General features: G+C 34.9%; 1 protein-coding gene across 3 annotated transcripts in view; it reads left to right on the top strand.

Moving 5' to 3' along the window:
• The window catches only part of LOC150110655 (potassium channel subfamily T member 1-like), a 242,973-nt gene that overhangs the window by 166,541 nt on the left and 59,116 nt on the right, over positions 1-17,316 (top strand). For all 3 annotated transcript variants that reach the window (XM_090400080.1, XM_090400069.1, XM_090400090.1), the window contains one exon: positions 14,972-15,051. In XM_090400080.1, the coding sequence (XP_090256206.1) occupies positions 14,972-15,051 (80 nt within the window). The remainder of the gene's footprint in view (positions 1-14,971; positions 15,052-17,316) is intronic.

Raw genomic sequence — 17,316 nt, forward strand, 5'->3', positions numbered from 1 at the left:
TCTGTGTGAGAGTGGGGGGAGAGAGTTGGTAAGGGATGAATCATTGGTAAGTCTTATTGTCCTCCTCTGTATTGAGGCGAGCATTTTGAGAGAGCTTTTAGCGGCCGCACCCCATATGTGGAAGCAGTATTCAATAGTTGGGCGGATTTGCGACTTGTATAATGTTAGTAGCTGTTTAGGGGTGAAGTAACGTCTTGAGCGGAAGAGAAATCCTAGTTTTTTTGAGGCTGAGGATGCAATATTTGAGATATATTTGTGCCAGGAGAGGTTTGATGTGAGGGTGAATCCGAGGAGTGAGATCTCAGGCTGTCTGGAAATTTGGGTATCGTCGAAAAGGAAACCGGGAAAACGTTGTTCTTTTTTATGGGAAATAGTACAGAACTGGTTTCGTTGGCGTTGAAATTTATGAGGTTATCCGAACCCCGTTGTAGGATGGCTTGGAGATCAGAGTTGAGAGTGGTGGTGGTGAATGTTCTGTATGAGGCCTTTATGCCAGATCCGGTCAAAGGCTTTGGAGATATCTAGTGCAACCACTTGAGATTCGCCAAACCTCACCATAGCATTTGTCCAGAGATGGGTGACGTATGTGAGTAGATCTCCTGTTGATCGGCAGTGGCAGAATCCATACTGGCGGTCGTTTACTTGGTAAGTGTCTTCAAGATAGTATAGGAGGTGGTAATTGATTTTTTCCATTACCTTTTACAGGACTGAGGTAAATGAGATAGGATGGTAATTGGATGGCAGTGAATTGTCACCCTTCTTGGGAGTGGGCTGAATATAGGCCAATTTCCAGTTTGTGGGATAGATTCCAGTGGAGTAGGAGAGTATATATAGGTGACATAGGATGGTGGTCAGTTTTGGAGCACAATTTTTCAGACAATAAGGGGAATGCCATCGGGGCCAGGAGATTTTTTTGTGTCTAATTAGGACAGTATTTTTCTGATTTCATCCTGGCAAAAGGATATAGGGGCACTGTATGTTGGGTGTCTGGAATGGTTGGGGGATATTTACCATCGTCAGTTATCCATGCATTTGAAGCAAAGTGTGAGGCCAGAAGATTGGCTTTTTCTGTGGGTGATGAGGCAGTAGAGCCATCAGTGTGTGATAGAGGTGGGAATAGTGTTGGACAGAAGTTACGGCCAATTGTTTTGGCGAGAGACCAAAAGGCTCGGCCGCCGTTTGGACAGGCTGCTAGTTTCCTGCTTTTTGCTCTTTCGAACTCTGTTTTGGAAGCGTTGATTGTTTTTTTTTTTTGCATCTATTACGGGCTTCAATGTAAGCTTTGAAGGAAGATGAGGTTCTTGATTTCTGCCAGTTGTGGTATGTCTGGTGTTTCATCTCTACAGCCTTGGCACATATTTTGGAGAACCAGGGAATGTCAGTTCAGAGTGTTGTGTGGACTATACATATTCATGCCGGTGAGGATTCCTTTGGTAATAAGCTCGGTGCATATGCTTCGGTTGGAAGGCCGGAAGTAATAGTCCAACGACGGGAATGCGGCATAGAAGTTGCGGAGACTGTCCCACTTGGCATGGGACAGCCTCCATGTATTATCGAGGCTGTCCATAATACATATCCATAATACAATGTCCATAATACAACCTCCATCTTGTATGGGAGTGTCTGTGTAAACGTTGTTGTATGTGGGAGGAGATGAGCACTAGATTGTGGTCATAATTGCCCAGGGGGATAACTACTTTCACTATGTATTTGGAGGAATCATTGGTGAGGAAAAGATCTAGGGTGTTTGGGGAGTGGTTTGGGTTATCTGGTATTCTGGTTGGCATCTGGACCAGTTGTGTAAGGTCGTTGGTGATGGCAAATATTTCTGCATCTCTGCCTGCAAGATCTGTACAACTGGAAAAGGAAAGCCAGCTAGTGTTGTGGACCTTAAAATCACCTAGAAGGATGATTTCGCTGTTGGGAAAGTGGGATTGGAGAAAGTCGACTTTTAGGTAGAGGAAATTAAAGAGCTCAGAGTGGTTGGTTGCGTTGGGGGAGCGATAGAGGCAGCAGATGAATTGAACTGAGTGGGGAAGGGCTATTTTCAGCCAAAAGAGGTCAACGTTAGGTGATTCTAGGTTAGGTGCTCTCTGGCAAGGTATGTCTGAGCGAATGTATGCGCAGACACCACCCTTGGGGCGAAAGTTGTTGAAGAGCGAGTAGTTTGGGAGGTTGAGATAAGTGGTGCTGGGGGGAGGTGAGATTTGGGTTTCTGCCAGAAACGTAGGTGGGGTTTGGTGGACAGCAGGTGGTAGTCGACACTATTCAGGTTGGGATTTAGGCCACGGATGTTGGTGAAGTGCATGTGTAGGGTTTAGTGGGACGTTTGTTGGACCGCATGGGTCTTGCACGTTTCCTATGCGGTGCCTTCCTGCTGGTCTCATGGTGGCTGCTAGTGGCATCACTTAGTTTTTTCACGTTTATCTTGTCTGTAGTTGATGGTCCAACTGCTGTCACCATTTTGACGTTTTTCTTCGAGTTGTCTTCGAAGCTGGCGTCTTCGTTCTCTTTGTGCAAATGATAAGTCTGGTTGTGCACGTATGCGCGATTGGGGACAGGTGTCGTTGAACTTGTTGATCGCTGTTATTATTTTTGATGTGCTTGTCGGCGTGTCGCAAGTCACTTTTACTAGGCGCGGAAAGTTCGTAACCGTCCTTCCTTTTATTTATAGGCCCAAAACGATGGCACCTGACGATATTCTCGGGAACGATGTTGCATTCTTCAGCTAGTTTCTTGATGTCCTTTTGTAGTGATTTTCCGTTTTCCTTCGGGATGTTCAGAATGATGGCGTTGAATTTTTTGTGTTCAGCCTCCATCAAGTCGTTTATCGTTGATGCGATTAAGAGTCTCAATAAGTAGGAATCACTTCGTGCCTTTATCAAGAATAGCATCCAGAACGTTTGAAATAATTCTATAGATTATATTGTCTATTTTCATCTATACTTAACTTTTAATCATTAAATCAACTCCTCCTAAGAAAATTCGAAGACCAAACAACTGATAATTTATTTACTGAAAATATTGCAATTGATTTGACATTTTGAGCTTAACAGTTGCTATCTAATGCAGAATAAGTTTTCTATTATATCGAATAACGTTGTTCTTATTTTAGCACAATAACTGTATTAAGCACAAGCATTTATTCCTGATAGCATTAAGTGCTCTACTGAATACGTCTATGATGAACAACCCGACATAATCAAACTGTAATGTTTCTAGCCTACTACCTGACAAATTTACTGTTATTACTGTGTCGAGTTTTATATGGTACAGCCTTCTCCAATTTTAAGCACAGTCGCTAGGGAATACGTCATAGCTGGGAAAAAAGCGTCCTCTATAAGTTCTAGTTCTCACTAAAGGAGTTCTAGAAATCGAAGGGTGATTTTATTGCTACAGCAACCAGTGAACCAGACAGATTAAACTTTTATCGACTTGAGGGGGGGGGGAAGGTTAGTACTTATGAAATGGAGATTTTCGATGCATGATAGAGATAGCGATAGAGAGCTAAAGAAAAATAAAGTCGCAAAGAACTGCTATAAGCATTAAGTACTATAAATTCCTCCAGAGCCCATTCCACTTCATATGGAGATAAATCTGACAGAGGAATAATTTTACAATACGGAGAGACCAATATAACAGATGCCGTACACTCAATAAAGATAAATAAAGTCAACCATGATGAAATGATAAAAGAGTTAAAATCTTTAAAATATTAAAGTGAGAGGAAAGGAAATGTACGATAACTATAAATTTTTCTTTGAACTTTCTTATGGAAAAACTTTTTAAGTTAAGTGCATCAATGGCAACTAAGTGGATTATTTTTAAGAATTTATTGTTATGCCGTATACGAAAAATTCAAAGCAGGAAAGATTAAATTCAGACAGACTATAGAATTTGGTTAGAATCTTGCTTCCGATAATATTTATGTGATCGATGATACAAACTCCAGAACTGCTTGATAGCTAAAGATTTTAAGCTTAATCTTGCAAATTATATTTCTTGCTCTAAAGTATATAAGATAATTTGCTTTCGTTGATTTGGTATACAATGAAGTAGTGAATTTAAGTTTCTAACACTGATAAGTACTGTTTTTTCTGGTACGATTATTCCATATTTATAAGTACAATTGAAGGCTGTTTGAGTGAATGCTTAAAAAAGTGAGAGGTCAAAATATCCCAGAATCAGCCGATGATTATATTAAAATTTCTGTATTACAATGCTATTTATATTGAAATAATTGTAATTGTTTAGGTACGTAATTTACGAGTATCTTGTTAACAACGTGTCTTGCTAACAATGTACAAGTGATTTACGGGAAAGCAGACGAAAAAAACATTTAAACGATTTAATTATAGAGAAAATTGTATATGTATATATATATATATATAATTATAGAGAAATAGAGAAAATAGTTTGACTCTTAGTGTGAATCTTGAATCAAACATGTTGTATACATGCGGGATAAAAGAGTGTTGTCGTGCACATCTTACATCTACAGTATGCGACTGCCTTTTATTAATCTGACATTTTTGACGCGTCTATGCTAAGCAGTAAATTTCTTTTACAAAGTACGCCCTTTTAAGAAAGAATTGAAAATCGATCTTGTGAAGAATAACCATATAGTGTATATGTGTATATGGTCATTTGTCACCACATTTCTTTTCGGCGATTGTCACAATAATTGAGGTTTAAAGTACTGCAAGATCGGACCAGTCAATTGCATACGTCGTGCAAAATCAATCTCTGGTTCCTGATGCTATCATGAACATTGTTTAAAGTCGTCTTACCGTAGTCATTTTCTTCTTACTTGCTACATAAAGAAAAAACTCTTTTGGGTTTACTTTGACCTGTTTAGCTAATTTTCTCTCATAATTTGATTTGGCCTTTCTTACCAAATTGGTTACCCTTCTTGCTTGCGCTTTATACTACTCATGGGTAAACTGCTCACCTCTTTCTTTATATTCGTCCACAGTGTTTTCTTTTCTTTTTTGTTTTTTTGCAGCTCTTGCTTTATATCTCTACTATTCCACTTAATTCTCACTTGGTTTAGCTGACCTTTTTTTGCAGTCTGATACTGCTTCTCTCAAAATAATCAAGAAATTTTATTATTATTATTGAAATAATATTTCATATTACGAAAACTGAACACATGAAGATAAATGATGGCATACACATTACCTCATATTTGAACGACCACACAAACTTTATAAGATGAAAATATTTATTTTCTTACAGTAATTTCATACCAGTTTAAATTCTCAAGTATTCAATATTATAATTAGAAACACGCACGGTTTGCTAATATGTCTCTAGACAGAAATACTCAACTGATTGATATCCCTTTCCCTAAAACTGTTTTTTTTTTTCATTAAGTATATTTCAGTTTTAATTCTTTGAAAAAGATTACGAAACACGCCATTACAGAGCCACTGTACTGAAAAGCTTTTTCGCCATTCGGACAGATATTCCTTTCGCGTACATAACATCGAAAAAAAGTCAAGCGAGTTACACTAAGATAGCTCATCTCCTCGTCATTTTAATATCGGCGCTGAAGCATTTCATTTATTAGCTTCGACTATGCATTTCTCTCTCTCTCTCTCTCTCTCACACACACAAAATCATTTTTTTGTTGATATTTTAATTATATTAGTAGTTGATAGAAATATGCAATCGCGATGTATTTGATGATAATCCCACAGCAAAAAAGAGGAGGTGGATGTATACATGGTAACAGTTCAAAAGAATCAAATATGTATATTTATAGCTATTTAATTTTCTGACTAGAACAGACGCTTTTTCTTTAAAAATGAATTTACTAACAGAATGAGGTTACGAACGCGTAACCGCACGTACTCAGAGGATTGAAATACTATAACCATTCGTCAATCTCTTTGGCAAGAGACTTGGGTTTCTAAAAGAGGAAAAATCCCGTTTCTCCGTGAATGCGAAAATTTAGAATTCTTCGTGTACTTTAAATTTAATAATATTATATTAGTGGTCATTCATAAACTCGTTATTAATTTGCAATTAATAAGTTTTAAATAAAATACTAATAAATATCCATCGACCAGTTCTAACAATATATTTGTATTATGAAAGTAAGGAGAAAATTAACAAAACAAAGTTAATAAAATACACTTTAGCCACATTAGTTTACAAGTAAATTAGAACGATTTTTACGGAGTTACGCTACAAAAATAAATATCTCATTGCTAAACTGCCAGATATTGTGTGTGTGTGTGTGTGTGAGAGAGAGAGAGAGAGGGGGGGGGGATATGAAAGAAATCGATAACCGTTCTTTTATCTTAGAGGTTTGTTGTACCTTCTGACATTTCTATGACAGACCTCAAGGCGACCGCTTTCCTTTAACGTCGCTATTCACGTGTCAGTAGACCCTATATTGTCATAAGATGATGTATAGAACTCTGACTGAAATATCACGACTAAATTATCATCTTCACAGTAAAACTAAGGAAAGGTGAGGCTCTATTTTAGGTACCTTATGCTATATGCATGAACAGAACAGATGTCATGGAAACTATGAAAACGACCATATTTCCCATAGGGCTTTAGTTCGAGTTTCAGAATGAACCTTGGTCTGCCAGATAAATTGCTAGGAGAGAAGAAAGGCGATTTTCGTGAGAGGTACACTGGAAATGTACAAGAAAAGCGAAGGAAACCGGCTGTCCTGTTGATAATTAGAATTTATCTTACTATCTTTGTCGGGAAATCATATCTCCATTTTTCAAAATACATGAAGGAGATTTATATAGGCGAAACGGATTCAGCATCAAGAAGCCTAACCTCATGGAGTCGATATGCATAACTGTTTCAACGGAAGCATTAACTCTTTCAAAACTGAGGCATCACATTTTTGCCTTTGGTATTTGAACAATCCCTCAATTAATGCACGGGGCAGTCATCAAAACATGTTCACCATCGAGGTAAGGTTTCCTTTTTTAAAAATAAAATGACTACGTATAATTACGAAACTAATTTAAGACAAATGATTCAAGATAATCTAGTTTAAGACAAATAAGAAACTGGTTTTGCATTTGTTATAAAAAAAAAATTTCGGAAGCTTATGTTCAATCTTTACCACAAATTCGATTTCAACTAACTTTTGTGTGTGTGTGTGTGTGTGTGGTTTTTTGTTGGTATTTTTTAGATTTAATAAAATAAAATTTGAATTTAAAGTTGATTATTTTTATTTAAACTTTCTTATTTAAACGGTTGACAGGGATAATTGAGTGAAATTTTTATAACATATTATCTTTGTACTTGGATTTACATGTCACTTTGAACATAATCTGCTTGACGACATATCGAGGGATGCAGATTTTAAGCACCTTCTCCTCTGGTTTTCCCGAATACAGTGTTATAGAAAGTTATAGGGGTGGTGTGAAAATCTGCACATGTTAATCTAATTATATATGCTATATATGGATTATGATTCATCTGGCAGCTTATTACCAGTTTAATATCGGATCGCCTTAAGAAATCTTTATTTGTAAAATTTTAATAGAAATAAACATTCATTTTTAAAAACACAGGAGTACTAACCTTATTCGAAGTCTCTGCGGAGACAACAGTGCAAAAGTATACTTTTATTGTACTTTAATCGACTTATATTTTAATCCATTTGTATCCTTTAAAATTAATTACGGGTACTATTAATATTTTAAATCCTAATTTATTTGTTTAAAATTTTAAATATTTATTTTAATCCCCCTTTTAACTCAAATTGTATAAATTGAATTACTAGGTTTAGAGAGTACCTGACTGTATGCAATAGATTGAATTGTCATACTATAGAAATAAGTAGTGGGATACATCCTGTTTTAGAATGAAACGCACTGACATAGCAAGCAGATCAATGGAAACTGGATAAAAAAAAACATAAGAAGTTTGAAAGCTGTGATACCATAACAGTGGTTGTGGACTGTCCTACCGTGACAATAGTAAACGTCTACACCACCAAATTCAGGTAGACGATCAACCGACGTAAATGTGAGGAGTGCTTCCTCGGAATTGGAAAACACACCCCAATAGGTATCCTTCCAGGTACTCCAACGATGCCTCTTAGAGAACCTCTTTAATGTACAAAATGTTTACATGTTGCTAGAAAACCAATGGGTAAAAATTTTCAGAGCATCTTTGAAATAACAATTGCTTCATTTCTTATTTTTTCAATTAATTAGTGTAATAAATACTTAAATCCGCAGACATTTATTTTTCATATGTCTGTTATCAGAAACCTGCTTTTATTAAATCATCAATTATATTTCTTTTTGATAATAATATGATCTGATTCAAACGGTTGGTATTATTTCTAACAAACACACTGCCTAGCGGCGTAAAGCATACACAGTTGCAAAAGCTTGTAGACACGGTAAGTCTCTCGTGTAGCTTACTGAGATGTTGTGGTAGCGGTGAAAGTGTAGTGCTGCAGCTTGTTGAATTCCGTGATGTTTGAGAATCAGAAACAACTCACGTGCATTAACGTTGCATATTTATTTCAAAAAATCGATAACGCGGCAACCTGAAGACTTGATTAATGCAAGTAGCATTTCGTGATAATACGATTACCTTGTATGAGTTTTTCGATTGGGTCCACTAATCGAAAACTCTCAAATCGTAACTGTATTCAACACCATTTCAGTAGTTGGAAAAAGTGACTTAAAGAATCGGATTTAATGAAAAAGGAGAGTTTAGTGATTTTGATGGATTTGAAACGGTAGGAAAGTAGATAAACAGAAGAGCGAAAAATTCGCAATGGGTGTCTACACTCAAATTTTGTTTCAAGTGTTGTCCAAACACGATATCCCATTACAGAAATGTCCTCCGAAAAAGTCAGTAAATAAGTTATAAATAGTTATAAAAATAAAATGAGCAAAATCCAAACTTGGGAAGAGCATTTATTTCTCTGCATAATCGCCTTCAGCAAGTATACATGTCTCATCGCTTTATCAGTCGTTTAAAACAAACAACATAGAATTCTTCTGACTGTTGTCTCAGTCAACTCTTCACCTCATTTTCAGCTTCCTAATCATCAGCAAAATGGTTGTCACCAAGCCGATGTTTTAGAGTGCAAACCAAGTAAAAGTTCGCTTGGGGCGAGGGCGGGGCTATAAGGTAGACGCTGAAGGAGTTCCTACTGAAGATTTTGAATTCTTTCCAAGGTTTCTGTAGCTGTGTGAAGTCTCGCATTGTCATGTAGGAAAAATACTCCTCTTGTCAGTATTCCTGGAAATATTCAACGAATTGAATTTTCGAAGTTTCAATAAATTTTCACAGAACTACGTGGCATTCGCATTTTCACCACGCTTCTGAAAATGGGACAGCTGCACTCTCTGGGAATACAACTGTTCGGCAGTCGTGCACTCCTCGAGCAAAAGTTGTCATTTTAGACCCCTGAAAACAGGATTAAAGATGCTCATGCGAGTCTAGTACATGTATATCATCCTAGACTGTTCTGGTACCCAGCGATGCATACTGACAACTATTAACTTCCAATTCATTTTTCCTTTTTTGCTAATTTTTGAAACACACACACACACACACACACACACACACAAATGAATGAATAATATAGCATTAAGTTTTCTTTATACAATCGATGATTGAAAATATTATTTTGTAATGGAAATTTTGTATTAAGCCTGAATTAGATTAAATATTTGATAAGTCTTTTTAAGGTTAGTTCTAATAGAAGCTATTGTATTTGATTTATTAGGAGTTTCATTATCTGACAAGATTATGTATTAAAGCCGAATCCATTGCAATTATATTTTTAAAAATTGATGCATTAACCACCATGATGTTTGATAACGTAGGTATGAAGAGAATATCCTATGTCGTTGCCATAGTCGTATGAATTCATTTAATAATGAGAGTTTGATCTCATTTGATCTTTTTGATCTTGTTATTAAAAAGATCAAATGAGAGTGAGCTAGCTGCACTTAGTTGTTTACGATGAACTGCATAATATGTTTGTTTAAGCAATTTACTGATAACGATATCTTTCAAATTGTTATCAGTAAACTGAATAAACGTATTTCTAAATAATTTGAACAATATTCGATTCCTTTTGAAATATTAGTAATGGTTCACAGTAATGTGGTTTTAATTCAATCATTAAATGCCCTATTATATCATTATATTTCTTTCCATCTTTCATAAAGTTAGCTCTATATTTGCGCACCTGTGATTTCTTTTAAGATCATGATGATGACCATATCGTATTGTTCTTCTCTCTTTTACTTTTTCGAGTATAAGAATATTTAAAAAAGTTGACCCTAAGAACACACTCGATCGACAGGTAATAATAATATGGTAATACCTCATGGTCTTGGCTACCTCGTGGGTAATTCTAAAACAACCTCGCTCACTATATGCAAACTTTTCATTATTCAGCTTATGGCTAAAATGGATGGTGAACTATGTTGAAAGCAGCGTCTTCACTTCCAGTAACTAAGCTTCATATTTTAATAGTTGTTAGTTTTAATCAATAATGTCGTGAAAACGTCTGTGTTAGTAAGTGTGCAGTTTGCATATTGCGAAATACTGAGATCATTGATATCTTACCGATCAATAAGTTAAAAAAAATTCGTAAACATGTTACATGCATTTCGTCATGAGTTAAACTGTTCAAAATTTTCATTTCGAATTACATTAGCTAATTCATGCTGTCTTTTCATGAGGAAAGAAAACAAGTCAGGATCATTTATTTTAATATTTATCTACTTAACATTTATTTTAATGTAGAACAAATGTCAGTTAATTCTTTAGCGTGTTAATAGCCGTAATGAACAATAAATTATTTGCAATCCCGGCTTACTCCTGTTACAAGTGCTGTATTTCAAACTCAGCTATTTGTATTTCATTACAGAAACTGCAGAAAATTTTAGCTGCCATAAATCCACCAATCACGATTCGTTGAGTAAAATTTGGCATCCAGATATCTCGCAGTTTCTGTGGAATTTGCTCACCCGTAGAAATCTATTTAAAAGACTGAGTCAGAAGATCGTTGAAATATTCTTCTAACATGTACATTAAAATAGCATTTCCTTAACTTTTAATATCATTTTATCTACCAAATTAAGTAATGTGTATTATAGTGCACATTTAACACTAAATGGTTACTGTATTCTCTTTACTTGACGAAATTGCATTTTAAATTGGGCCCATTTTCATCTAGAATTCCAAAAACCTTTTTAACGTTTTTTCATCTGAAGGTGAGAATGTGCTAGATGGTCTCAGTCGAAAGTGGAAGGATTTTTCCTCATGAAAATCAGCCGGAACACACGCAATTAACAACCATAACACACTAACTCATTAGCCTCCGCTCTTTCGGTCGTAATTCCGAAGAGAGACAATATTCGAAATGACAATTCACCTTGTATCAAAACTGATTCTTTCCCTACACAAACGATATTGCCATACTTGCATTAAGAGGCATTTTAGCGTCAATAAAAATCATTTATTTATTTGTGACATTGAAATCTTCCATTTTAGATTTTTCTCTTAAATCAACAGGATACATTAAACACAAAGCTTTTTTTTATTATTTCATTTACGAGAGAGAGAAAGGAGGTGTTATAATATATTTGCTGACTTGGATTTTCTTCGAGGTTTGTCCAAATTTATTGCAAGGGACTATATTTATCACTGAATTTCGATTTATGCTAAAATTATGTAAACCTATTAAGAATACATAGCTGCTCACTTAATCGTTTGTGTTTTAGTTACTGCGAGTCTTTTTTTTAACAGGCGACGTTTTTCAAATAACACGACCTCTGATGACGAATTACCTTTTCATTTCCAAATGCGAACTCGGCCAACTCCTCTGACTAGTCTGTCATTTTTCGTCATATCGGATATCTAGGATATTGGAAATATCCACGTCAACACATATTCCTATTTTTTTTTGTTTTGGAAGAATTGTTAGCATTTCGAATGCTTCATGCATTCATACGTACGATCTGAATTCCACACGAACGCATTCTCAAAAATCATCAGTTTAACTGAAGACTGATGTTTGAAGGGATGCGTACATTAGATATGAAAGAATAAGCTGCAATTGCTGCATTGAACGTGGCCGTTTTCTGACGTTAGATATATATGAAATATCATGGTAATAAATATCAAATTAATTGCAGATTACTTACATGAAATATTTGTTTTAATTATTATTTTTCACACAACTTGACATATCATTTTTGCTTTGTTAATCCATCCTCCATTTATTTGCGTTTGTTATTCTTAATCTTTCATATTATATTGAAGTGACAACACGTTGATTGAAAAACCTGAATAAAAGAAATGTAAGATTTTTCACTTAATGAAAATAATATCTATGACGTTGCTGTTGACTTATTATTACAAAGTGATTGTGGCAAGTGTTTCCCATCATGCCCACAGCCATTTTCTAAATATGATCCAAAGTGGAAAGATATTAAAAAAAGTTGCACGCTACTTTACTATGATAGGTTTATTAAATCTAACCGACAAGCTGACGCTCCTAATGCTTGTACGTGGTCAGTATCTTTGGTAGAAGATACACTGTCTTCTTTATCTTCAACTTTATCATAGACTTTCTAATGATTCGTCACCTATGAAACCCTCCCAGTATTTTTTGTTACTCCCCTCTGTTTTTGCTAACAACCACAGAAAGAAAATACCATTCTAATTTATTAAAAATGGAATGTTGTTTCATTGTTTTTGTTTAAACATTTTAGTACAGTGCAGTCTTTGTTCTTGCATTGCACACCTTAATGATGTTTGACATTTAAATATCATCACGCATAAACATTTATTTAAAACAAATTAAGCATCTGTTGAAAGGATCAATCAAAATCGAGACCACCACTTAAAATTAGTGCTCAGTTTAATTATTAGTTTTTTCATTAATTAATTAAGAATTAATATTCACGTGGAATATTTTCAATAGTTCAAAACAAAAGGCAACTAGAATTAGGAGCTTAAAGTTTAACATGAGCGTTCCAAAATTAAGATGCAAAAATAATATACCTTGCAATAAATACGCGTCGAAATAACGTTGATTGTTTAATGTTAGTGTAGTTGATACCGTCAGGAAATCACAGAGGTGATTCGCGTTCATGTGTGCAAGTCAGCACAATTCAAATCCATCGCTTGTAGTGTAAACAAGCGATGAGTTGAAAGCAATGCGATAGACGTTGTCGTCAGAGCATAGTTTATCATTCAGGTGAACAATCCTACTTGGAATGTACTGCACCACATCAACAAACTTTGTTTGCTGCTCATCACGTATTCTCCATTGAATGAGAACACTATGAATTTAAATCGTTGTTTTTTTCCTTTGTAGGCATAAAACAAATCATACTTCTATATTGGTATTCTCCAACCGTACAGTCAGTTTCTTTTGAATGTCATTGGGCATTACTCTTGTCGCAAAAACAACTCTAATGTCTAATATCAAATAATTAGTAGGATTTCTAAGTATTTATCACAAGATATGTTCTTGTCTACTTTAATTTGAAAGATACCGCAGATTTCGATATACTTTGGAGTCACCATCATAATCAGAATGGTGTAAGGATGTACTGGCTTGTCCTACTCCGTAAGCATCACAGCAGGAGGACCACAAATTTTTAAAATTTTCGTTGTGGAATTGAAAGAATTACGCATGTCCTTTGTTTGGAAAGACTTGGACTTCAGCGTTGTTTTGGATGCAAGAAGCATCAATAAGGGCTTTGAACTCAGAGATAAATTATTTGGGCTCAGACTCGCAGAGTTCATTTCCATGCAATTCATATTTTTCTTCTTACATAAAAAAAACTCAAGAAAATGCATGCTCATGCGCGTGCACACACCCACAGAGATAACAGATTCATCTTGTTTTGTAGATTTAATAGCCTAGCTATTAATTCCAGACCATATTCCTACTCCTCGGCAATTCTGTTCCCCCCCCCCCTCCGAAACTGTTCTAGAACTACCAATCGAAGGACATGAAACAAGGTTTGTACATAACTTCAGTCGACTTAAGTTGAATATTTTATATCACTAAACGCCTCAGGTAACGATCGAGCCATAACTTACTCCCTTAGGTAACAGTCTATCTCCGATTTACGGAATAGGTTCTGGTTCAGTTTTTACTTATAAAAGCTAACAAGCTTCATGCACTTCAAATAGAAAAACACCAAGACACTTCCCAAACATGTATGTGACCTAAAGATTTTTAAAGAAGAGAAAATAAATCGATCCATAAAATAATTCCGTGTATGACAGTAAGAGAATATATTTCTTCCTAACACTCATATTAATCATTATGTTGTGAAAATCAAAAGATCAATAACGACTAAACGTCTGATTTTCACAACATAAAGATTAATATGAGGTTGAAGAATGAGGTTGAAGAAATTGAAAATAAAATACAGGAGCTTACGTTATGCCTTTCAGCTATTGTGACCTATGAGTACTGATTTGTATCAGTGGTTCGTAGGTCAACGTAGTTGAAAGCCAATATACGGTCTACCTCATCGATTTCTTCAAGCAAAGCGATACCTCGTTACTCGCAATGATAAGCAATGATCATGAGTTTGTTTTCAGCTGTTACTAGACAAAACATGGGTTTTGGCTTGATGTATAATACATATAAGACCAGAATATACATAATAACAACAACGCTTATGGTAATGTGAATTTTAAAATGATCTACTTTGTTTTCTCTATATTATACCGAAGTTTATATTATTAATAATTTGGAATATAAATTCAATATTCTAAATTAAATATGTTCATTTAAAAATTCAAAATTCCTCACTGATGATATTGAGGATTTAATTTATAACCAGTTCATTATTTTCTCTTCCTAGCTTTCACATTGAAATGTAAAATAATAATAAAAAAACACTTTCGTTGTGTTTTTCTGTATTTCATGTTTTTATTTATTCGCCAATCATAAATGGAGATCATTCTATTTCAGGGTGAGGGTAGAGTTTTATGTCAACGAGAACACGCTAAAAGAAAGGTTGCAGCTTTATTTTATCAAGAATCAGAGATCAAGTAAGTATTGACTTTATTTACTTGTTAAGAGTAACAGCATTAAAATAATGATAAAAGTCACTACCTACCAAACAGTTTTTCTCTACGTTGATAAAAAGCCCATTGTTTAGAATGGAATCATTGAATTGATTGAAAGCATTATAATTCTGTTTGTACTTATTTGCTTTTACAGAACAAACAACAAGAAAAGTAATCATTCACAATGAAAAGCTCAATACTTCAGAAATCTTCGTAGGAAAGTATTTAAACGTAATGTGGATTTATGTATTTTGATTTCGCAATCAAATTATTATCCGCTTGTAAGAGAGTCGCTTAGAATTTATAGGCAAAATAAAATGATGTTCGGAGTAATAAAATGAAATTATTAAGATGTTTGTTCAGTTCGCTGGCTCTGAGCAAATGCTTTACATTCTTATGAAACTAATAAAAATTTATTGTTTTGAGCAAGATGACCAAACTAATTTGCGTTTGCGCTTCGTCGCGTGTCATAGCAATGGCATGCATCACGCCAACTTAATAAAGGACAGATTGTTGAGGCAAAACGCTGAATATTTAATTACTCTTAGACCAGTTTCTACGTTTAAACATGACGCTTTAGTTGGTTAAGTAAAAGAACAGAAGAAATTATTATTTGTTGCTTTTGGTACTTGGAGAGAGTTAAACCTCTTCTCCCATTCTCAATCACTTTATTCCTCACCAGTAGAGAAGTACAGTAGAAGTCAGCCGATGCATTCCTGAAACAGAAAAAAAGGTGCATTAATCATTGCAGCTTAGTTGGAAAATTTTTAACACGAAAACTAAGTTTCTGGAATAAAGTGAGCCTACAAAAACATATTCTCCTCTAATAATGAAGAACCATGGAGAGGAAGTAACCATATGAAAGCAAATTAAAATAGATAACCAGAGAATTAAACTATTGCTTTGCCTTTCGTGTTTCAATAAGGAAAAATTGTTAGTAGGCATATTTAAATAAATCATAATATCGCAATTAACTCTCGTAAAATATTATTTATTAGTATAATTTTCACCTGAGTATCACAGGCATCTTCAGTACAAGGCTGAACAATATCTGACAATTCAAAAAGGCGCCTAGCCGTCCATCTAGAATGTATGGTCTTCCAAAAGTTCATAAACCAGGTATTCCTTTAAGATCAGTTGTAGACTGTATAGGTTGTCCCACTTATAAAATGTCAAACTTTTTATCAAATTTACCCACTTCTTCAACTAGAAGAACTGCTACGTATGCAAACAAATTCTTTGGATTTCAAAATTAAAATTTCGGATCTTCATTTGGACGCTTCGGATATTGTTATTAGTTTAGATGTTGTTTCATTATTTAGTAATGTTTCTTTATCTGAGAGAATTGAAGTACTGCAAAAGACTTTCCTTCAGACATTGTAAAAATATTTGATTTTGTAATACATTCTGGTTATTTTTCATTTAAAATCAAGTTATATCAACAAATCGAAGGAACAAAAATGGGCAATCCTATTTCTCCTGCTATTGTCAACTTCTTTATGGAGCACTTTGACAACGTATTTTTGACAACATTTCACCTAGACCTACTCGTTGGTTCAGATAGGTAGATGACATTTTTGCTATCTGGGATGGCTCTTCTTATGAATTGCAACAGTTTCTCTCGAAATTAAATGCACTTCATTCAAGGATCCAATTCATCCTAGAGGAAGAAGTAAATAAGCAGTTAGCCTTTTTAGATCTTTTTAATTCTTCTTCAACCAGATGGTAACCTACATTTCTCAGTTTTTAGAAAGAAGACTCATACAGGCCATTATATCCATGCTGAATCTCATCACCATCTCAGTCAAAAGGATGGAACTATTAAAACACTGGTTCATCGGGCCCACTCCTTATGTTGCTCAGATGAGCTATTACAGAAAGAATTGCAACATATTATTTCCACTTTTTTATCTAATGATTATAAGAATTCTTTCATCAAAAGAGCTTTGAACAGTTTTGGTATCTCTATCTCTTCAAACACGGAAGAAATAACTCGTATTCCTATTCCTTATTTGCAAGGCATTAGTGAACGCATAGCAAAAATTTTAAAACCACTAAATATTTTTGTTGGTTTCGTCCAATCAGAAAAATATTATTATTATTATTTGTCACCTCCAGGGAGTCCAAAGACTCACAATCCACCAACTGACCGCAACTACACTAACGCCATTTATCGCCGACCACCACCACCACTGGTATTTCCACAGACCACCACAAACATCCATGTTCACGCGGGATTCGAACCCG

Source organism: Typopeltis vanoorti, chromosome 1, assembly GCF_054136105.1.
Source record: "Typopeltis vanoorti isolate ZY-2024b chromosome 1, IOZ_Tvanoo_1.0, whole genome shotgun sequence".
Lineage (NCBI taxonomy): Eukaryota > Metazoa > Arthropoda > Arachnida > Uropygi > Thelyphonidae > Typopeltis > Typopeltis vanoorti.